Below are 23,779 nucleotides of genomic sequence, written 5' to 3'. Positions count from 1 at the left end.
GAATATTTTCAGACATCTTCCTTTAAAGCTGACAAAGGCCATCAGCACGGACAACTCTGTAAGCGTTAGAGCTATTACTGTTCCCATTTTACAGACGTGCTAAGAGGTTGTAGTCAAATTTGGGCCTTCCTCCTGACTTCCGGTCATTCACTCTTTGCTGTCAAATTACACCACTGAGTACTGGTTCCAAGGCTGAAGATCAATAAGGGCAGGGCAATGGGAGTTAAGTGACTTGCCCCAGGTCATACAGCTACAAAGTATCTGAGGCCACACTTGAACCCACGACTTCCCATCACTAGGGCTAGCTCTCAATCCACTGAATCACCTTAGTTGTCCCCACCACTACCTCTTAAAAGATGGGTTCGATAAATGTTTTAAGAAATGAAAGATAGAAGCTAGAAAGATAGGACTAAAAGCAAGAGAGGAATTGGAGAGGTCTCCAGTTGCTGAGGGTTTGAGCCATACGTGACCATAAGGTAGAAACAGGCACAATAAAAGCAAATTGTTTTCTGGGGAGAACAGTTCAGTTGGGGGGAGTGAAGGGGCCCAGTGCAGCTCTAGTCTTAAGGGACCTGACTTTTTTTCTTCTTTAACAGGGAATCAAACTTGCTCTACTTTTCTATAGGGTTGTTTTGAGGGTCAAATAAGATCATGGAAGCCCAAACTGGAATTATGAACTCCTTGAAGCTTAGAGCACATTCATTTCCAGATAGGAATTTCCTATGATGAAGAGGGCTTCAGCACAGATCCCGAGGACAGCCTGGACAAGCATCCTAAGTCTCTAAATGAGAAAAATGTTTTTGATATTGTGAGATGTAAGGGACATTGAAGAGAATCGATGGCAGAAACAACTTACCAGACTTTTCCTTTGTGATTGAATATGTGGATATTAAAAGACCCATGAAACCAGGATCAAAATGAGCATTTGTGACCTCCAACAATCCAGAAACTTCAGAAGAACTTATTTATCAGGAACTTTACTCATATCTCATCTACCTAATTATGCCTCTTACTTAAAAAAAAAAATTGGCATGGATATTGTAAGCAAGGGAGAAGTTCTCAGATTGGAAGAAGGACACAACACAGCAAATAAAAAAGTATATTTATTCAAAACTAGAAAGATATCAAGAACTAAAATAAATTTAAATTTAACTTCAAAATAGGCTTTCAATTTGAAAACAGGCACCATTTTTTTAATGCTATCACTTCTTAATTCACAAACTTTTATTTAAATAGTAAAAAAAAAGTTTTGGAAAAAATACAGGCATCTGTGAACCTATTTTCTTTTCATTTCTGTAACTTCCTCAGACATACACCCATGTCTGTAAGTGGCTGCACACATACATACATCCTGTATATAAGCAGATTCAGCATGTTAAAAGTCAAAGGGCAAACTGTGGTCATAAATGATAATGCCAACATTTTATTACTGGATACAAAGACATTCATATGTAGCTATGTATACATACATAAGTACGTATTATCTGTGAAAAATGAAAACTTAAGTTCTGACTTGCTTTTTTCAAGTATTCGTGTATTTTGATTATCATTTTTTCAAAGCAAAGTAGGCCCTAAAAATCAGCTTGCTTTCAATGGCAAGATTCTTCTATTCACCAATTAAAATCTGAACTTTTAGTGATTCCTGAGGCTTACTTTGGATGACAAACAGCAAATGCCCATCTGAAGTACTAAAACAAACGCTACTGAAATTGGTAGGGTAGTGCTAAAGACCCAAAAGCTGGGCTGTAAAATTCAGAAGCATCTTACGTCATGTTATTTCCTAATACTTCAAAATTCTATGGGAGCTGAAAGGCCTTTCCTATAGCAAATACACTACTGGTATAGCATTATAACTGACAACAAATATAACAAGGCCAACAAAACAAATATTTCTGTCCTATTATGCTGGGCTGGCCACCCAAAGCACGTAGCATCCTCACCATAGTGCCTGCAGATACTCAAGTCATTTTACACAAAATCCCAGTGGATGTTTCCTTCCCCCTTGATTACTTAGGTTCTCATATTATAATAGTGATCACATGAAAAGTCTCTCACACTGTAAATCATCAGCAAGCAACGTGGGCTTCTTGGCCTCTAGTACTCAATTAACTCTCTTGCTGAGGTTTAGGCTTGACCCCTGGGGAAAGGGCTGGACAGGACAGGAAAGGTCAGGTCATGGAGTTGTGGCAGCAAGCTGCTTTTCTGACTTAAAAAAGCTGATTCCTAAATATTTGGGCTGGCTAATAGACCAGAAGCAAGACTATTAAGTCCTGCTGCCAGAGACTTTAGAGACTATGACTGAACACGTGTTGACCCTGGATTAATTTGAACACTGAGAAGTAAATGAAAAGGTTTGTAAAATGTTGGACCATTTCACCACCACCACCATGCAGAGCCAGAAGAATATCAGAGAAAAAAAAAAACACAACTTCAAAAATCACCTTTTTCAGTGACAAGAGAGGAACGTATATAGGAGTTTATCCTGCATTAAGAGTAAAATTCCCACTTCAATTAGTTCAAGAAAGATGCCGAGTAGAGCTAGAGCTGGAGTGTGTACAAGGAAGGCTGAACTCTTCTTCTGGCATGTCCTACAGAGATCAGCTACAGCCAAAAGAAAAGGCCTCCTGGAGTGATAAGCCAACTCCACTCAATTCTGCTGGGGACCTTTCGCTTTCCTCCCTCCCCTGGGATTTCTCCCCAAATCCCAAAGTTATCTAAATACCCAAGTCATAGTCTGGCAGGAAGCCTGTACCTCACCCCCCCCCCCCAAACTGATGGTTCCTTTCTTATACCCATGTACAATTTCACCAATGTTTTTATTAGAGATACCAGCATGTGAAAATTTATTTTTTCCAATTCTCCCTAACCTAGTCTGTTTTCTCTCTCAAAATGTTAATGCTAAAATACAACTAGGAAATTGAAAGGGAAAAACAACAAGCATTTCCCATTCTTGAGGCAGGTTCAGTCTTACACTCTTAGATGGGCTCAGGACAAAGCTACCAGCCATGTGTCCAAGAAGTCCCCATAAGGGCAAATCAATTCATCCAGCCTGAGCGGAGGTTTAGAAATGAAGATGTCTCTTTCTGACAAATTGGTCTATAATACCCAAATAAACACTTAAGGGAATTCTTTCACCATTTATCTACAATTAGATATTTAATTTGTATAGCAAAAGGGAAAATCCATCAATGATCCCCTAAATCCCTTCTTTTTAAAATCCTGACATCAAGGGGCAGAAAGGTAGCACAGAGGATAAAGTGCCAGGCCTGGTATTGGAGGTACTAGGTTCAAATCTGATCTCAGACACTTCCTAGTTGTATGATCCTGGGCAAATCACTAACCCTCAAAGTCTAGCCCTTACCACCCTTCTCTCTTAGAACTGATACTAACGAGGGTAAGGATTAAAAAATCTCTATATATCCTCATGTCAATGGTTCTCAAAGGCAGTTCCCTTAAACTCTTTGATAAGGGGTACAATTGAGGTCAATTATCCCCAAAATAGGACGATAGCCTGGGCAAGGCACATGTATCTGTCATCCTTCCAGTGTTGTGAAGTTCCTACAATGCCGACTCCTCCTAGCTATTTTCAATATAGTGCCAGCTATATGCAAGGGGCATTTTTAGTGTTTAAAAAGTCAATTTCTTCTTTTCCTTCCTTAACCTGGTAAGACTCTCAAAATTAGATGTTTTTTTAGAGAAATCTAACTATTAACAAACCTAACAGATTCCTGCTCTTGCTGAGTTTCCTGAAAGGAAGAGATGGATCATTTTAAATCACAAAACTCCAACTAATTCTAATAGTCAAATCATGGACTACTCAAAGCTTTATTTCCCCATGCTAGGGTTTTGTGGATAGGAGAAATAGCGATCTCAGCACCTGCCCAATGTTAGCTCTTTCTCACATTGTATAAATTCTTACATTTCTTATCTCTCTTATTTCCAGTAGGTTATATTTTGCCGTAATGTCAGAAACATGAGCAACACAAAGAGTTGGGACTCTTTTTAAAAAGCCCCTTAACATTTTATCAGATTTGAAATCATGCATATTCAAGAAATAGAAATCAGATTCCCAAGCTAGCTTTCATCTTCTCCCAGGTTAAATGAACTCTGGAGGGCTTAAAAATATTTAATACAAGCCTTGAAGAACTTTACCACAATAGGTCAGGTCAAATTAGCTTTGAAGCACATACTAACACTCCTTAGTGAAAAGGAAGGGGAGACCCATTAAGTAACTGCTTGATCACAGGAGGTACATTTAATGTAGGCTTGGAGGAGTCTTAGTCGCCCAAAGGGCTCGTGACATTTGTCAAAATTGGAATCATGGCACATCCTGTCTTCTTTAATCTGATTTTGTCCAAATTAGTGAAAAAAATTAAAATGGCATCATAAGAGCAAATTGCTTTTTATTTAAACACCTAGAGTAGGGGGTGGCTAAATGGCTCAATGGATAGAACCTGAACTCAAAATCCTTCTTCACTGTGTGACCCTGGGCAAGTCACTTAACCACTTAACCCCCACTGCCTACCCCTTACTTCTCTTCTGCCTGGGAACCAATATAGTATTGATTCCAAGATAAAAGTCAAAGATTTTTTAAAAAAGGCCCCCAAAACAAAACAAACCACAAGCCTTTGCCTTTCTGATTACAATATGATTTTCAGAGCCGGGCCTACTGCTACTCTCCTAATGACATGACACACAAAGGAATGTGGTTGTAGAGACTTGTGCAATATTCTGAAATTAGGAGATTTGACAAAATAACACACTGGTGTCCTCAGGTAGAAAAAGCTACTACTTCTTTCCCCTCCATCCCTAAAGTACTGGGTATTCATCAGGGAAAGGTACTTAACAAGAAACACAATAGAAAGTTATGGGTTAGATCTTTAAAGAATTAAATCCAGTTGTCTTGTGTGTCCTTCAATAACCCCAAATTTAGGAAATGACCCGAGTTAAGCCTTTAGCAAACCTGCAAAAGCAGCCGAGTGGTCCAGTGGGAGCAGAGAGGGAGCATTTCTGTGAAGGGCCTTCCCCAAGATGCTTTTAGAATAACAATACTGAGTCTTTCTGCCTTCCCTCTTGAAAGGGGTCTTTGGATCTATTGCTTTGGCAAGTTCACAGTACCAAACACAAAAAAATTTTCCCAGTTTGAAAGGGAGTCAGAAGGTAGTTTCATCACCACATTCTAGGCCTCTTCTTATCACTCTAAGACAAGCAGGCGATGCTAGCCATATAGTCAAAACAGCTTTCAATAATATGAATGATAAAGTGCTTGATTATAATGTATAAATACCAACCTCGGTTGCTGAAAACATCAAAGCAGCTTATTAGACTAGCTTGGAGATTAGGCAGAAATAACATATTCTTTCTAAGCCAAAACATAAGTGAATTGACTCAATAGGAAACCAAGTTTGCTCATCCTTCAGAACGAGTATTAAGCCCTCGATTACATCAAGGATTTCTTTTCTATCTTAGTTTGCCAAAAACCAAAATTTGCTATATAGCAAAGATCTATGGACAAAAGCAGAGATAATCACTGCACTCATCAGATCCTCAATAAATTAGTAAATTATAATTCAAAGAAAACAGGAGATGGGGCTGTCTTGAATATCACAAGTGCTTCTCCCACTAACGTCTCCAAAGCCTATCCTGATGCACATAGGCGGCTAAAGTAGAATTACTCTAGATAAATGTTTTCTGGACACCAGGTGCCTTGAACAGATAGATTGGCATGGTATACACAAATCTTTACCCCATTCCCAACCTAACGGCAGTTTATTGACAGATGGGCCCCTTGGAGTGCTTCAAATGGTCAAACACTTCCATTTCCTTTATATACTGACTGCAGAAGGTGAAGCAATTCTGCCTGGACCTTTGGATTAGAAACCTCATCTCTCCCCAAAACAAACTCTCATCATTCAATGGGGACGGGGTCGTGGAAATAGGCTCATTCCATCCTTTCTCCTTCCATTCTTTCAGGACTTTAGACCCATCTTGGCCATCATCTCTTCATAGACTGTCCATGACATTGCTGCCATCAGAGTTCGTCTAAGGGCACGAGGAATACAACCCGAGAATAATCCAAATGGCCCGTAATCCTGAAAGAAGAAAGAATTGATACTAAGAGCAAAATTCTACCATGATTACAGCACGCTACAATGAAGAGAATACTAGACTTGGGAGCCTGGGCGATGGGTTCAAGTGCCATCTCAGACATTGTCTACCTATGAAATGCTGGGTAAGCCTTAACCCAAGTCTCCATTTCCTCATCTGTAAAAGGCAGGGATTAGACTAGAGCACCTTTAAGGTCCTTTTCAGCACTAGGGTCCTTTTGTGCCTTGGGTGTCTATACTATACAGGGTGGCCCGGATGTCTCAGTGCTGAGGCTTCTTGGACACCCTATTTTCACGTATTATCCTTACTCAGACATCTAGACATTATAGATATTACCTTAAGATAGGCCCAAACAATTCTCTTCACCAGAATTCTAAACCCTAAAGCAAAAATAGCTTTTCCCGTTTTGGGGAACTTTAGTTTGCAAAGCCCTGCCTCTCATAGCTCTTGAGGTGTGGGACACAAGAATTCCTCTTCTCCTTTTTATAGGAGCAAACCAAGACTTCCCCAGATTGGAGGTCAGATGGAGACACAAAGCAATGCCCAATGACGAGCCACAACAGCCTTACTTTGAGGATGAGAATGACAGTTTGGTCAATCCTCCGGAATTTCTCCGGTGACGACTGCATGTAGGTTTTGATAACATCTGCAGGTTGCGTGGCCAATGATGCCAGGATGCCAGCAAAGATCCCACAACTGAAGTTCATGAAGGGAACGAGGGTGGCATCCATGTCATCTGAAATAGGACAAAAGCAAAATTCACTGGAAAAGGTCTCACCAACTAAGGATGCACCAACCTTCCCATTCCTACCACTTCTTTCGATGCACTACAAACTATGGATTCCAAGTCAACCAGAGACTGTAATTGTGATTAATTTCAGAAGCAAATTAGAAACATGGCCTGTTATTAAAAAAAACAACAAAACACAATGAAACCCATGTATTCCCTCTGTCACCAACTGGTTTGAGCTAGGTCAATGGCACTGAGGGTTTTTTAATAGCACCAAATCATGTCTCCCTCCTTATAAAGAGCCATCACTCCTGCCCCCAACAACAGCAGCACGTGTCACAATTTCTTCCCCAATTAACTCATCCAAAGCTATGATTTGGTCCATATAATTGGCTAAATTAGGATTTTTTAAATTGGAAATTCAGCTAGATATTCAGTTCCTAAGCGGGTAGAGGATTTGCTGGTCATGTATAATTTGCCCATTCCCTGCAAGAACACACTGATTCTTGTTTCTAAAGGAACTTGCCTAATGGGCACCTCTTTATGCCAATGAAAGAAATTAAATTTCAGTAGGTTTAGGCTATATTGAGAAGCTCAGTATGTACCTTGACTCTGAAACCAAAAAGTCTTCAAGGACTTTGGAAGAAGATCTCTCAAAAGCTGTTTCTTTTATGAATTGATTTTCCCTCACAATATTGTGATAACCGGCTATTTCTACTGCACTGTTAGTCTTTCAAGTGTTCATCACAGCAAGAGTGCTGACTCTGGAGTAAAAGGATCTGGGTCCAAATCCCACCTCTAACACATATGGCATCGACAAGTTAGAGCTTCCTTGGGCCTCAGTTTCCGTATTTGTAAAATGAGGAGTTTGACCAGAGGCTCTCTAAAGTCTCTGATCCTGTAAGAACAGAGATATATTCTCTACTAGTAACCTCCCTGAAAATTTCTCAACCAGCCCCCCAAAGTAAATTTACTACCGATATGGTGCCCTTGGAATTCATAAAGCCATCAAAAGAAAGTTTACTCTTTGATTAGTGACAGAAAAATGAGGCATTTCTGCTTATTCTGTAAAGTTCTTGATTAGCAATCCAGAAAATTTAATTCAAAGAACTATTAAGTACCTGCCATGTCATCCACTATCCAAGCAGAGTACAAGGACAAAAACACACAAATCCCTGATCTCGAGGAACTTTTACTCCATTAGAGGAACTAAAGGTGGACACAAATAAATCTAACACAAAGTAGATGGGGAAAGGTGAGACCACTGGTAACCGGCTAAAGAGGATGGGGACAGAGAAGGCATCAAGGAAAAAGAAAATCCCAAAGGCTGAACCTTTGAAGGTATTGACTAGTATGAAGGATCTGTATTTTTGTCCTGAGACAAAATAAAACAAATGAAGGATTTTTTAAAAAGCAACAGCATGAGAAGTCTTGCCTTTCCTTGTGTTCACCAAAAAACTTACTAGGTAGGAGCACTAGTTCAAAGAATAAATTATTATCTTTTACTACAAAGGCTCAAAAGCCATTCTTAGATTTTATTTCACTCAAAAAAGAGAGGGCAGATGAGGTCCCTTGAGGCCAAGATATCTTTCCTAAAGTCACCGAGTCTCAGTTTCCTAACTATAAAATGAAGACGCAGAGAGGTAACAGGATGTCCTGAAAAATGGGCTGGACTTGGAACTGGAGGACATCGGTCCGAACCCCACCTCTGCCCCTTACTTCCCATGTGACCTTGGGCAGGTCACTGTTCTTGGGGGCCCAGTTTCCTCATCTATAAACTGAGGGGAGGAATTGCACCACATCTCTAAGGTTTTCTTCAGCTCAGAACCCCAAGCTCCCCACGTACTAGCTAGCATTCATATGCTGTGCTTTATGACTGGAGAACAGAGAAGGCCAGAGCCCACTTTCCAAAGCCTCATTTTTCTCTCAACACAACAGTCCTTCCTTCTCACTGCCCAATGCTGGCTCCTCATCATAACCCTTTGCTAGTCCCACAATCCCTGTAGGATACAGCCTGGTTTCCTCAGACTTCATTCCCTTTTACTTTGGGGTTTGGTGTCATGGGAATGTCACACCTAGACTGTAGCTAGATTTGAGAAGAGCATTCAACTCTCTCGTGAAGACCCTTCATCTAACCTTGCAGAAAAGACCGAGAAAGCTGGCTGGATGCTGGGCTGATGAGACAGGTTCCGAACTGGGTCAGCACCGGCCAGGACTAGGAAACATTTGGGCCGAAGGCTTCAATAAAGGCACAGCTGGAATGCTCCACAACTTTCTATAAGCCTGGGGGGAGGGAGCAGAGCTGACAAACTGGATCACAGAACTGAACGCCCAAAATCTTTCAAAAGGCCAGAATGTTGATACACGTCCGATGAGGGATCATTTCATAGAGATCCACTTATGGACCTGCACTTGAGTTTGAGCCGCACCAAGACTCTTAGGACACCCTGAAGAGGGACCTCCCTGTGAAAAACCTTTGGGAGAGTTTAGCGAACCCCCAAACTCCTTAGGTGGTAAAGCACTGGGCCTGGAGTCAGGAAGACTCCTCTTCCCAAGTTCAAATCTGGCTTCAGTCACTTCCTAGCTTTGTGACCCTGAGCAAGTCACTTCATCCTGCTGGCCTCCGTTTCCTCATCTGAAAAGCTGCTGGGAAGGAAGTGGCAAATGGCTCCAGGAGCCTGGCCAAGAAACCCCCAAAAGGGGTCATAAAGGGCTGAACACAACTGAAAATGGCTGCACTTTGAACACACTCCTTCTGAGCCAACAATGTGTTCAGTAGTCCAGGAAGCTTAGCGCAATGTGCTAAGGGGTGGAGCTTCCTATTTGGAATTCCCATTTGGGGGGCGCAGAAGTGACGGTGCTCTTCTCAGGCGGAGCGCTTAGCTCATAAAAGCGGGTTTGTTACCTCTGGGTTGGGGGAGGACTCCGGGCCGGGCGTGGGTGGGAGGCTGATGCAGGGCAGGGGGGCAGTGAGCAGCGGCCCTTGCCCTGCCTCAGCTGAGCTGGGTTGGAAGCTCAGGTGTTTGGATTTGAGGGTCAAAGCCTGGGGGGGGGAGGGGCGGGGAGGGGCGCCGCGGGTATATATTGCCTGCTCGCGGCCTCTTCGCTTGGCCCATCTCTGAGCACTCGCCTTCCTTTGTTCCTTCTTTCAGTCTCTGATCCCGGCCCCCCACCCGCTGAGCTCTATCCCGGTCAGGCTAGCCTGGAGTAATACTGCAGGTATCAGTTTTAGGAGCATCCACAAGAAGGCAAGGAGTCAAGTTAGGGCACAGGCGGTCAGGAAAGCTTGCCTTGGGGGCCAAGGAGGGCGGGAAGGGCAGAGGGAGGGGCCGCTGGGCAGGGTGATGGGATCAGACTCTTTTGGTCCCTGAGGGCAGACTTGGGAGCCAAGGGTAAAGCTGCTCAAAAGTAAGCCCAGACTTCCCGGAAGCTGAACGCAGTGGGGCGGCTGCCTCAGTCTCCCAGGAAACTCTGGAGGGCCAAGTGAGGATCCAGCTGGAGGCAGCATTCTTGTTGAGGCACGGCTTCAACTAGAGGGCCACGGAGGGGCCTGCCAGCCCTGAAATTCTGTGATCCCTCAAAATCGGAGCCCTCCTGACGGCCAGCAATCCCCTAGTCGGAAGCTCAAAGCTCCCTGCAGTTGCTCCTCTGGGGAAATGCTGTGTATCCCTTGACAGAATGTAAGCCTTAACAAATGCTTCCTAAGGAGGGACGGATGGACAGACAGACAGACAGAGGGAGCGAGCTGGGTGGATAGATTGCCAGGCCTAGAGACCACAGTCCTGGGGGCAGGGCTAGCCTCAGACACTTCCCAGCTGTGTGACCCTGGGCCAGTCCCTTCACCCCCCTTGCCAGCCCTTCTGGCTCCTCGGCTTTAGAACGGAACCAGCATCCATTCTAGGGAGGAAAGGAGCGGTTTACAAAAACTGCTTCCCACACTGGCCCTGAAACACCACTAGGTGAGGAGCTGTGCGTTAGGAGTTCCCAAGTAGGCCTGGTCCAGGGACACAGCCTTTAGCTCCAAATCCTGCTCGACACAGATAAGCACCATCCAAGGCTTCCTTCCTTCCTTCCCCCTCTTCTGGGCCCTGGGGAACAAGCATGTGTGTCCTGGGTGAGGGGGTCCCCTCAGGGGAGCCCCAACACCAGCTACTGGAAATGCAATCAAGGCATTTTGCTGCAGACGTTGGTGCTCCAAATCCACAGCAGGCCAGACAGACTCCTATGACTACAGAGACCTTGGCTAGAGACGAGCCTCCCCCTTTTCTGTCCTCCTCAAAGCCGCAGGTCCCTTCCGGTTCCCCAGGAATCCTAGAGCCGGGAGCGTCCAGAGGAGACTCTTAGCCCTGCCTGACCTCAGCCCCTGGGTGAAGGGCTCGCTAAACCTTCGCCTAGAGGGTACAGTGAGCGGCTTGTTCCGCCCAGAGATGGCTCTGATTTGGATGCTTTCCTCGGCAATAAGGAGCACGTCCCTCTGCCCACCACCCAGGCCGGCCCGCTGGGACGAGCAGAACCAGACGAATCCTTCACGGCCACTTTTAGTCACCTGTCACACCCTCACCCTCAGCCTTTGCTTCAGCCTCCACCTCCCCAGCAAGCTTGAGAGGAACTAAAAGGTCCCACCCAGAGGGCTCTTCAAGTGACCCCGAGAATGGAGACTCTAAAGCGAGGCTGAACAAAAGGCCCCGGAGGAGAGGAAGCCCCCCTGCGCCTTACCTTTCATCACGAGGCCTTTGGTCTGGTTGTAAAACATCAGGTAGATCCCAGAGAAGGGGGCGTCTCGGAGGAGAGTGGCTGCCATTCCACTGAACAAGCCCTTGTGCCCCTCGGTGCGGTAGATGCTCTTCAGAGCGCCGTAAATGCTGGGGTAGCCGTATTTCCCACTCTACAGAGCACACAGGAGGTCCTCTACTTAGACTTCACTGCTGGCGGCATCACAGGGTTTGGAGACCCACATCACCAGCCTTGTGTTCTGAGTTAAGCTGGCTAGCCACAGGTCTTGCCCCCTCCCCTCCTCCCCCCTTCCTCACCAAAAGACCCTCGTGTTTATTTTGAATACACTCATAGGCCTGCCTGTTGTCTCCCCATCACGGACCTGAGGGGCAGGAATGATTTCCTGTCTGTATTCATAATGCTCAGCACACAGTAGACACTTAATAATGAATACCTGATGGGAGAAGCTAGATGGTTCAATGGATGGAAAGCCAGGGGTAGAGACAGAAGGTCCTGGGTTCAAATCAGGCCTCCTATTTCCTAACTGTGTGACCTTGGGCAAGTCAATTAACCCCCACTGCCTAGCCCTTCCTGCTCTCTCTTCTGCCTTGGAACTGATACACAATATTGATTCTAAGACAGAAGGTAAGGGTTTTAAATAATGCCTGATGATGGGTAGATGAGTCATCTAGTCTAGCCCCCTCATTTACAGAGAGGAGAATGGAGGGCCCAGTAAGGTGTAGTGACTTGCCCGGGGTCATCCAGGCCTTAAGAGGCAGAGCTTCCATTCAAACCCCGGTCCTCTTCACTTTCTCCCAATCCTGTCATCCTGGGCTGGGTTCTAGCTAAGGGCACCTGAGGCGGAGAGAGGGACGGCCCGGCCCGCTCTGTGCCCGGGCCTCTTCCCAGTCATCCACAGGAACATTTAGACGGTTCAAAAGCCCAAGGCTCACCTCATACCGAGTCTTGACCACAGTGACAGGTAACAAGCAGACCCCTGCGAAAGCCCGGGAGCCGATGCCCAGCATGACTGACTGGAAGGCGGTAGGGGACTGCCCCAGGAGAAAGTGCTCCTTCACGAAGTAGAGAGTCCCGAAGTAGATGCCCACGCCAGGAACGCATCTTACAATGGACTGCAGGGGAGGAGGGACAGCCAGGTTGGATGCTGCCCCGGATGGGTCCGTGGTGCCCACACATACATTCACGTGCATTATCACACACCCAGAGCACCTTAAGGAAAGAGCTGGCCTTGAAGGCCAGACAAATTCATGCTGCAGAGCTGGTGCCCATCTCAATGAAGAGAAGAGATGCTCCTCGGCCAGTTCCCAACACCCAGGATATCGGAGGTCCTGCGCCTACCCCACAGCACCAACGTTTACAAACTCGGGGGAAAAGCCAGCTTTTCAGCAGAGCAGTTAACTGGGATTCCCCCAAGAGGCCAGAGGGGCTCCCACCCACCTCTGCCCAACCTCTGGCTCACAGGCACATTCAACGAGCTTAGTAGAGAAGTCTAATTATTAAAAACGAGAGTTCAGATCCAAGCCAATAGGGAGCTTACTGGAGACATTCCTTTCCACAGTCCCAGCAGACTCTCTGTGCGAACAACTCTGATTAACAAAGAGAGCATCCCGATGTGTTTTGACCTGAAGGATGAGACAAAAAGACAGAAAACAAGATCGTGACAATCCGAACCAAGGATACCAACATCAAAGATGAGGAGAAAAACACAGAACTATTTGGAGTAAATGGAATCAGGCACAGAGTGAAGAAAACTAGTGTTCAAAGAACCCACATCGAAAAACAAACAATGATAGGAGCCCCCAAGTGTTTTCTCAAGACATGAAAGCGAGGTTGCAGAGTTTTGCTGAAAAGCTTTTAGTGCTCAACAGAGCCAAGAGCATTTACTAAATATTTACTGGGAGCCAGATTAAAAAAAACCTTGAATGTGAAGTAGCTCAGCTGACAAAGAAACTGGAAATTTAAGCTAAGGAATAAGATGGAAAGACATTAAAATGTTCCCATTGTTGATCTAAAGAGTGAGAGACTAAGAAAAACAATTCACCTTGATATAAAAGAGCTATAACGAACTCAAAAGGAAAGAGTTCGCTCAAAGGTATCAAAGTCCAGCTGACTTCCAGTCAGCAAAAAGTTCTAGAAAATGTACAGCTTTCATTTCCTAGCTGGGCTACCTGGGCAAGTCACTTACCCCCACTGCCTAGCCTTCACCACTCTTCTGGAACAGGAGAGGTTTTAAAACTCATCAGTCTTTTCTTTCTATAGATATAGGCAGTTCTCACTTTTACTTACGTGGATCTTTTGGCAGACATAAAGCGATTTCCACATAACTGACCAACTTGAGGAAATGAGGATGAGGAATGGAGAGAAGCAGGAAGGGGACTCCTTGACCATGGAAGGAGGAAGAGGGCTGGTGACAGAAGTGAGAGCAGGAGGAAGAAGACAGGGCCAGGCAACCTAAAGCAAGAACTGTCTATAATTAACACCAAAGGCAGTTAGCAGGGGGGCACCTACCCAGGTTGTGTTGTTTGGACAATCTGCAGTCTGGTTTTAAGCAGATCCAGAGGTTGGAAGAGAAGAGTGGAGCAGGTTCCACTGATAGAACCACACAGAAAGGCCTTTATCACCGGATGCAACTGAAAGACAATTTAACATCAGGATACAAATGACCAACCAAGTCAGCAGGCAAATCCAGAGGAACTCAATCTCATCTTTCCCCCAAAACTAATGTCTGAATCTTCTTCCAAAAACATTACCTATGTTATTTCAAGAACTTAAATAGGAATAGAAGATCAGAACTTTGTTTCCTGAGGGCCAGTCTGCTGTGTTCTATTACTCCCCCCAAAGTACGTAAGATTCATTCTTATACCCTCTCCCACAATCACTTTTTGAGATCATAAAAAAATCCATCTCAATGTAAGCAACAGACCCTTCATCGTCATTACTTCTTGCTTCGATAATAACCCCACCAAAAAATCTCCGCCCTTCTCCCATCACAAGTACTAAATTAGATCAGTCACCCCCTATAGTCAAGTCATTCTATGAGTTAACTATTTCTAACATTGCCAACCCCCTAGCTCCAGCTACCAAAGCCAGGTCAACCCTCCTTCAAAGGAAACTCTTTAAAAACAAAAAACCCTTTACCTTCCATCTTGGAATCAATACTGTATATTGGTTTCAAAGCAAAAGAGCTGGTAAGGGTTGGGCAATGGGAGTCAAGTGACTTGCCCACTAGGGTCACACAGCTAGAAAGCATCTGAGGCCACATTTGAACCCGGGACCTCCTGTCTTTAGGCTTGCAAAGGATACTTTTTTGACCCATCATGATAAGGGGGACCACAACATGTTTTACTCTTCTGATCAGCTATTCGCTCTAATATAATGGGCTAGGAACACTCACTCTTGCAGGAACAAATGAGGCTACACATGATTGAGCTTAATCCAGCTTAATCGTGAGAACTATGGATGAGACTTCTGTATTAATGCTCAAAAATGACAAATTAAAGCTGTTTTTAACCTAAGCAGAGAAGTGTACTTGGGGCTCCTTCCTTCAGTAGTCAAGTCATTGGTGCACAATGCCATCTGCGTATCATTTTACAGGTTCAGAGAAATTAAATGACATCCATCATCACACAACTAATAAAAACCCAAGTGAGAACTTGAACACAGGCAAAAGTCTTTAAATCTGGCTAGCAGTCACGTATTGGCTTTAAGGCAGCCAGAGTGCTTCACAAATACTTTCACAACAACCCTGAGAGGCAGAGGCTATTTTATCCCCATTTTACAACTAAGAAAAATGAAGCAGAGGCTTAAATGACTCACCCAGGGTCACACAGCCAATAAATGTATGAGGTAGGATTTGAACTCCAATCTTCCTAATTTCAGGTCCAGACAACTGGCTACACTATGCTGTATTGCCTCTCAAACATTCCTATGCTTTCTGTAATGTCTATTGAATCTTATGATAATTGTGTAGCTACTATAGGCATTACTAACTATTCTATACATTTATTTATTTATTTGTAAACTCTTACCTTCTGTCTTGGAGTCAATGCTGTGCCTTGGTTCCAAGGCAGAAGAGAGGTAACTAGTGAATGTTTGAAGCCGCATTTGAACTCTGGTGCTCTTGACTCCAGGTCTGGGACTTTGTCCATTAAGTCTCTTCCTAAATCACTCCTCTTCCCAACACTGAGATTACATTAAATTTCCCAACCATTTAGCAGTCACCTGCTGTGTGCAAGGCACTACACCAGAGGCTCTTAACTCTGGGGTCCACACATATTTCAGGGTGTGTGTGTGAACTTGGATGGGGGAAAAAAACATTTTATTTGAGCTCTGAAACATCTTTTCCATCAGCTGTTTACAGAGGGAGCTCAGGTGGTGGCTAAAATTGCCATAAAAACTAAATTCAGATGTCACCTCAGAGTTTACCTGTGTGACCCTGGGCAAGTCACTTAACCTTCACTTTCTTCATCTGTGAAACAGGAATAGCACCCACCTCCCAGGGTTGTGGTGAAGATAAAATGTAACTTTTAAATATCTCCTGAGCCTGAGAAGGAAGAGATGAATAACTGCACTTAAGGATTGTGTACACATTGCTTTTTGCATTTTTTATGACTTTTCACTTAGTGGCAACTCCTGAGAAATATCCTTCATTACAGCTGGCAGAGAGATCCTCCAGGGAGTGTGGGAGGCAAGCTGGCCTCTTCTCTTTTCTTCCTGGGTGGGTGGGCTTAATTGGTTCTCTTGCCCTGGGATCATCACTCAGAAGGGATTACTACAACCTACTGGGAGTTGTAGAGTAAGGAAGAAATTTAACGTTGAAATCAGAGCTTTAGCTGGGAGTTTTTACCTCCTGTGCCCAGGATAAGTGGTGAAGGGCATTCTCTCACTTGTAGGGATGGTGATGAACACTCTCATGGTAGGGGGAAATGAGAGGAGTGAGACATACCCCAAAGCTCCATGTCGTAGTTTCCTAATTTAACCAATTATTTTTGTTGAATGGAGAAATATAGCATGACAGAGAGAGGGCTTACCTTGGAGTCATGAAGACCTGAGTTCGAGTTCTCCTGACATACTGGATTTGTGATCTTAGGCTCCTTAAATTGTAAGGCACTGGGCAGGTAGTGGGAGCTTCATGACCCTCAATTGGCCAATTAACAAGTATTTACTAAGTAATGTCTACCGTGGGACAGACATGATGCTAAATTCTCAGGATTAGAACTTACACTTACTGTTGGTTTACTGGGAATTCCATATACTAGTCCAGTTCAAAAAAAAATTTTTTTTTGCTTAAATGAGGGCTAAGCTCTGCTGTTTCTATGCTTCTGAATAACAAGTGCTGTTAACATCTTCTTTTCGGTACTCTGGGACAAAGCCTTATTCTTTCCACCCTGGTGACAGCTCAGGTCGGAAGCTGGTGGCTGAGAATCTGGAGGTCCAGGATGGCTCCCTTTTGGTGAAATTCAAAGATGAGTGCAGACATTGAGGGATGAAATGAGCCTGTTATGCTCACTACAACTCAATCCCAATAGGATGAGATGAGAGATGAAGATCCAGTTTCATCGAGGTCCACCCAGTACCGCAGAGTAACCCTTCTGCTTCTTCAGTACCTGGGTGATTCTGGGCAACAGTTTTTGCCTCAAGACATTATAGATTCCCAGGTAGAAGTGTCCTAGACACCTAGTGTCACTTCTCATGCAAATGTATGCCTTACTATGTTGAAAAATATTCTGAAAAGTGCATATGATCATGACAAAAGATTTAAGAGTGTTGGCTTCTTATGCAGCTAAATGCTAAGCCAATTGAAAGAGATGATGGTATTTCTGGAAGTCTATGAAAGTATTGTTACAGGGGGCAGCTAGGTGGCTCAGTAGATTGAGAGCCAGCCCAGAGATGGAAGATCCCAGGGTCAAACCTGGCCTCAGACACTTCCTAACTGTGGGACCCTAGGCAAGTCACTTAACTCCCATGCCCTTCTGTCTTGGAACCAGTAATAGTATTGAGGTCTTTTGTCTTCAGGGGACTGACTAATGGTGTGGAGATTGTATCCAAAGACCTATTGGACCAGGTCATTCTCTTTGAAGTCTGTTCAGAAGGCCTTGTGACACATTTGAATCTGCACCAATGGCCTGATCATATAGGAATGGAATAAATCTTTGTAATCAGAGGCAAGTCAGTCAGGCTGAGCCTTCCTCACTTTTTAAAGGTATAGAATAGGGGCAGCTGGGTAGCTCAGAGGATTGAGAGTCAGGCCTAAGACAGGAGGTCCTGGGTTCAAATCTGACCTCAGCCACTTCCCAGCTATGTGACCCTGGGCAAGTCCTTGACCCCCATTGCCTAGCCCTTACCACTCTTCTGCCTTGGAGCCAATACACAGTATTGACTCAAAGAGGGAAGGTAAGGGTTTAAAAAAAATAAAAGGCCAGCTCCTCCTCATTGATTTCCAGTGGCTTCAGCTGCAGCCTCCAAATCAGCCACTGCCTCCTTTAATAGTTTATAACCATAACATGTTTTATATAGACCTTTAAGATTTTTATTCCTATTTTGATGCTTAAAAAAAGGTTATCAAAGGTTTCAGAGGCAAAAGCCTTAGGTAGCCTCACTGCAGTGAATCTTCACTAAACCAAAACCTCAATGAATGGGAATTCTTACAAGTGATTTAGGAAGAGACTTAATGGACAAAGTCCCAGATCTGGGGCCAAGAGCACCCGAGTTCAAATGGGGCTTCAAACATTCACTAGTTATGTAACCGGGGGCAAATCACTTACCTTGTACCTCAGTTTCCCCATCTGTAAAATAGCACCTACTTCCCAGGATGGTGGAGAGGATAAAATGAGAAACTCCTAGCAAGACGTCAAAGCACTATAGAGATGGGGGGAGGGGGGCAGATAGGTGGATCAGAGGATAGTGAGCCAGGTCCCAAGCTAGGAGGTCCTGGGTTGGACTCTAGCTGTGTGACCCTGGGCAAGTCCCGGCCCCAGTCACCTGGCCCTTACTGCTCTTCTGCCTTGGAACGGTCAGTTTGGTTCCAAGATACAAGGTTCCGATGTTGGGGGAAGAGTAAAAGTCTTTCCCGAGGTAGAGGGCCTAGAGCTAGGTCTTGAAGAGAGTGAGGGGCCCGGAGGGCTGGGGCTGCTCTGGATTCTGCTAGTTTGTTTGTGGAGGACTCGTGGTGACCCCATTTGGGGTTTCCTTGGTAACGATACTGCAGTGGTCTGTCACTTCCGGTCCTTCACAGAGGAGGTACTGAGGCAGAGGCAAAGTGATTTGCCCAGTCAGCTAGTCTGAGGCAGGATTTGTTTGAATTTGAGTTGTGTAGCCTTCAGGTCGGCGCTCTGGGCAATGTGGCGCCACCTAGCGGCCAAAGTAACCAACACATCTAGTTCCGGTATAGATAAGCCAGTTATATAGCGGCCTCTCCTCAGTGTGCTCCTCCCCCACGCAGAGCCTGTGCTCACAGCTGGACCTTCCCCCGGCCTCTCTGAGAGGGAAATAGGGGTGGGGGGGTACCTTCCCACTCCCCCCACCATTACCACCACACCTGGGGTCCCAGTCCTTCACACCCACCCCAGCCAAGAGCTCCAGAACCATCTTCGGCCCAGCACGCAGTGGCCAGACCCACCTCTGCCCTAGCCAATAAGGAGACAGAAGCCAAACCGGCCAATCCGAGGGCAAGGGGTGGCCCGGGGGGCGTGGCCTAAGACCTGGACGGGGAAGGGATGTAAACTGATGAAATGGGGGATGGGAGCGTCAGGCTGTGTACTCAAGTCTCCCAGATGAACTAGGAAAAGGCACAAATCCCGAGTTCAAGTCCTTCTGGCATCATTTTAATAGCATTTATAGCTAACATTTATTTGGTGCTTACTGTGTACTACAGGGTCTACAAACTCACAACCACCCTGGTAGGTGGGTGCTATTTTTTATCCCCATTTTGTAGATGAGGAAACTGAGGCAGAGGGTGACTTGACGAAAGTCACAAAGATGTGTGGAGCACTTTTGAAAAAATCTCATTTGATTCTGACACCAACCCTGGGAGACAGATGTGATTATTATCCCCATTTTATAGATTAGGAAACTGAGGCAAGTGGATTCTTAAGAGACTTGTTCAGGGTCTCACGGCTTTATAGAGCACTTCAAAATCACAGGCATACCTTGAGGATAGTGTGGGTTCAGTTCCAGATCACCTCTTTAGTGATTTACAAGAACTTTTTTGGTTTCCCAGTGAATATAAAAGTTATGTTGTTGCTCAGTTGTATCTGACTCTTCATGGCCCCATTTGGAGTCTTAGCAGAGATACTGGGCTGGTTCGACATTCTCCAGCTCATTTTACAGATGTGGAAACTGAGGTAGGGGTGCAATGACTTGCTCAGGGTCACACATGTGGTAAGCGAATGAAGCCAAATTGAGCTTGAGTCTTCCTGACTCCAGAAATCACTGTGCCACCTACCAGTTAAAGGACCTGAGTTCAAACCTTCCTCCATTACTGCCCAGCCTGTGTGAAACGGGACAACTCAATTAACCCTTTAGCCTCCTCTACAAAAAGAAGGAGGAGGAAGGGATAAAGTTGGCCAGAATGGGTTCTACAGTCTTTCCCAGCTCTTACCAAAAACTCCATGATTGAAGCAGAGAAGAGAGCACCAGGTCTGAGGCTGGGAGGACCTCAGGTTCAAATCTGACTGAAGTGGGGCATTTCATAAAGTGAGTCCAAACACCCAGAATTTCAATTATTGGAACTGTGATTTATTAATAAAGAATAAAGAATCTACCAGCTGGGACAGACTTCCCTAGTGGAAGCTGCATCAGACTGACATTACAGGATAGCTTATATAGGATACAAGATAGAGTTATTTCCTTTCACATATAGGTTCTTCGATGACAATAAAACAAACGTTGATACAGGAATGTGAAGTCAGTGATGGGGGGACAATCCTCAGATTTATTTAGGGGTTGTTTATTTTCACATGCACTTAGACACTTAGCCCTAGTCAGCCATATGTTATCTTGCTTCCATCCTGACCTCTTTGATAGTTCTGAAATTCCTTTGTCTCCTGCCCTTTCTAATTCACCTCCCCAAGCTAAGTAGAGACTGGTCGGCTGTCTGCATAAGCAGCTCGACCTGGGGGTGGGGGGGGTGGGGGAGGGAAGTCAGGTCTATTTCCTAAAAAATGCTGACAGGCATTTATCTACTTTACTTCAATTTTCCTCTCCTCCCCTTGGGGACTACTGCATGACCTCAAGACACTTCTAGCTGTGTGAGCCTGAGCAAGTCATTTAACCCAGTTTGCCTAGTACAGATTCTAAAACAGAAAGTAAAGGTTTAAAAAAAGAAAACCCTAGGATCCTCTCATTTCCATAGGCAAATCCTTTTATCTTATGTGCCCCTGGGCAATTCTCTAAAACTATTAGTCAAGTGGTAGACCCCAACTCCATAGGAAGAGTCTAAACCAACAAGCTAAGCTTCTGGCCAGGAAACTCCAAGGCACACCTTTTTATTTACTCAGGACTTTGTGGTTAGACAGAGACAGGGGATAAAGCCCTGCAGGTGGAATCAGGGAGACAGCAATTCAAATCAAGGCTTGGAAATTTCCCGATGGGCATCACACTTCACCTCTGTATGCCTCAGTTTCTCCAAATGAAAAATAAGGCTAAGAATAACACCAACTACCTCCCAAGACTGGCATGAGGATCCCGTGAGCTATTTGTAAAACAGATACTGAGGGGGCAGCTGGGTACCTCAGTGGATTGAGAACCAGGCCTAGAGATGAGAGGTCCTAGGTTCAAATCTAGCCTCAGACACTTCCCAGCTGTGTGACCCTGGGCAAGTCACTTGACCCCATTGCCTAGCCTTTACCACTCTTCTGCCTTGGAGCCAATACACAGTATTGACTCCAAGACAGAAGGTAAGGGTTAAAAAAAAAAACAGATGCTGAGCCCAGGGCCAGATACATTGTAGGCACTCTGTAAATATTTATTCCTTCCTATGACCCCCTTCCTAAATATTAATGACTAGCTCTGTTTGAAAGCCAGTACTGGTTTTCTCAGTCTCCTCCCTCCCCTTCTATGGGGGAAAACTAGGGTGTCAACCTGGAATCTGGAGACCCCCAAGCTTGGTCTCCTTGAAAGCTGGAAACCCCAAGTGGGTCCCTGTTCCCGTGAGAATACACCCCAAAGGAAGTTTCAAACAGCTATTTCAGACTGAATAATAGACCTTCGGATACCTAATGGCCCAAGTTAGATGGGGCTAGCCCACCTAAGCAAATACTAAGTACCCTTCCCCCCCCCCCCCCTTGTATCAAAGTCCCTTTCCCAGGCAGCCCAGGCCCTGTCTATTTCCCTTTAGTAGCCATTGTAGGTAGTCCTCTCCTTTCCCAGGCAGGATTGTATCTGGCCAGTGTATCTCGGTCACGCCCATTTCCTTGTTGCCATGGTAATGTCAATTTCCCGTCCTAGTTCCCTGGTTCCCGGAAGCTATCCTTGCCCCTGTAGACCCGGGAGAAGTTGGACCTATCCCTCTCCTGATTCAAGACATGGCTTTGCTGACAACTTTAGTAGTTCTGCCTTATTACCAGGTTAACAACCTGCCCCAAAGCAGCAAGGGCAGAAAAGCCACTTTTCAGAGTTGCTCTGGCAAGTCACGCACAAAGGATCCGCGCAGACGACTCTCAAAGCCCCGACAAACCACCCACCCCAGGGCTTCGAGCCAGATCTCGGGAAAACATCCACTTCCAGCTCAATCTACCCGAACGGCCCTGCCCCACCCACACCGCAGCGGCATCTGCCCGCCCAGGGGAAGACCATGGGGAGAGCCGCTCTCCTCCCCCAGGGCTCCTGGGACAGCTCCCTCCCGTCCGTCCCCCCAGCGTTACCATGAGGGTTTCCACTCGGTCTCCAACATCTTGAGTCTGCAGTAACGGGGTTCGGGATTTTTGGATCATTGAAGAGAAGGCGCTCAGCTGCGTCCAGCGGAGGCAGGCAGATTTCGGGGGGAAGGCGGGCAGAGCCCCCGAGGGCTCGATCCGTGGGACCCAGGAGCAGGGAGGAAGGAGGAATCCCAGCAGGCAGCCGCTGCTGCAAAGAGGAGGAAATGACTAAGGGCTAAATGGTTACTTTTCTCCTCGGCTCAGAGTTTACTTTGTATCTTCCTCAGGGAGATTTTACTTATCTGATTCCACGTGGTTTCCCTAAGGGGAACACAAACACTCCAAGGTGCACGGTCGGTTTACGCTGCTGTCTTCATAGCCACTATATATTCACTAGAGCCTGGCACACAGTAGGCGCTTAATAAATGCTGGCATTGCTACGTGGCTCTGTGGATTGAGAGCCAGGCCTAGGAACCGGAGGTTCTGGGATCAAATCTTGCCTCACATAACTTCCCGGCTGTGTGATCCTGGGCAAGTCACTTCACCCCCATTGCCTAGCCCTAACTGCTCTTCTGCCTTAGAATCAATACTCAGTATTGCTTCTAAGACGGAGAGTGAGGGTTTTTACAAAACAAATGGAATTCCAGCTCAGACTATTTCCGAAGGGACTCCCAGGGTCGCGTTCTGCTCACTAGACTTGGAAGAGACAAACTTCTAGGAAACAGACACTTCCTACCGTGGGTAGCCCCGGGTCCGTCCTTTAAATTCTCGAAGCCTCAGTTTTCTCCTCTGGGATATGGGGGCATTGCTACTACAAGCCCTACCCCAGCGTCCAGGGTTGCCAGGGAGAGAGAGGGGCGAGGTCACGTGAGCTGTGCTTGTTTACCTTTGATAGGTAACCGACCGAGAGGTTCTTTTCACCGGCTACCCAGATACGGCTGCTCTTCTCCCTCCATCTTCCAACTTTCTCTTGTCTTCCCCCCGGGCCGCTGCTGCTGAAAGACAGTGAGGTTCCAGGGAACCCCGGCCCTCCCTCCCCCCAAAATCCGCTTTTGTGGCCTCTACCTTGCAAATCTGTCCTCTTCCAGCAATCAAACCCCCAGTCTCGCGTCTACTCGGGCGCCGGCGGTGCTAGGTCTGGCTGATCCCAGAATGCCCTCCAAGACGTTGGCCCTCTGTAGGCTCTTCCTGGTCCCCAGCGCAAATCTCTGAGTCGGGCGGGTTACTCCCCTGGTCCCCGGGTCACGTAGCGGCAGATTAGAACCGCCACATTTTTTTTTTTAATGGGTGGAGAAAAGACAGACATGATCTGCTTCCGGGGTTAGCTTTAGTGCTGCAGCGGAGCAGAGGC

The 23,779-nt window shown here is 45.7% G+C and overlaps 1 protein-coding gene across 7 annotated transcripts; it reads right to left on the bottom strand.

Moving 5' to 3' along the window:
* Positions 1 to 1,085: 1,085 nt before the first annotated feature.
* On the bottom strand, positions 1,086 to 23,779 carry SLC25A38 (solute carrier family 25 member 38). Of its 7 annotated transcripts, XM_007505040.3 has the most exons (9): positions 23,494 to 23,779; positions 23,315 to 23,420; positions 22,435 to 22,636; positions 14,081 to 14,202; positions 13,110 to 13,194; positions 12,505 to 12,684; positions 11,555 to 11,723; positions 6,678 to 6,844; positions 1,086 to 6,092 (listed from the first exon to the last, which is right to left on the bottom strand). In XM_007505040.3, the coding sequence occupies exons 3-9, from the start codon at positions 22,501 to 22,503 to the stop codon at positions 5,970 to 5,972; spliced, it is 915 nt and encodes a 304-aa protein (XP_007505102.1). In that variant the 5' UTR covers positions 22,504 to 22,636; positions 23,315 to 23,420; positions 23,494 to 23,779; the 3' UTR covers positions 1,086 to 5,969. The 7 variants fall into 7 exon arrangements, with proteins under 7 accessions (XP_007505102.1, XP_007505101.1, XP_007505100.1 ...); XM_007505039.3 differs by having other exon boundaries at positions 23,165 to 23,734; XM_007505038.3 differs by having other exon boundaries at positions 23,315 to 23,734.

The sequence above is a fragment of the Monodelphis domestica genome, chromosome 5 (assembly GCF_027887165.1).
Source record: "Monodelphis domestica isolate mMonDom1 chromosome 5, mMonDom1.pri, whole genome shotgun sequence".
In the NCBI taxonomy this organism is placed as follows: Eukaryota; Metazoa; Chordata; class Mammalia; order Didelphimorphia; family Didelphidae; genus Monodelphis; species Monodelphis domestica.
Note: the sequence above shows the minus strand (reverse complement) of the source record. Positions and strands in the feature narration are given on the sequence as shown.

What these genes read in the sequence shown, in the direction of transcription:
- SLC25A38 (XM_007505040.3), bottom strand. Translation starts at nt 22,503, where the DNA reads ATGATCCAAAAATCCCGAACCCCGTTACTGCAGACTCAAGATGTTGGA. An exon ending in ACCGAGTGGAAACCCTCATG is followed by an intron (nt 14,203 to 22,434) that starts GTAACGCTGGGG and finishes ATTGTCTTTCAG; the next exon opens with TTGCATCCGGTGATAAAGGC. An exon ending in TGTGGAAAGGAATGTCTCCA is followed by an intron (nt 12,685 to 13,109) that starts GTAAGCTCCCTA and finishes CCTCCCCTGCAG; the next exon opens with TCCATTGTAAGATGCGTTCC.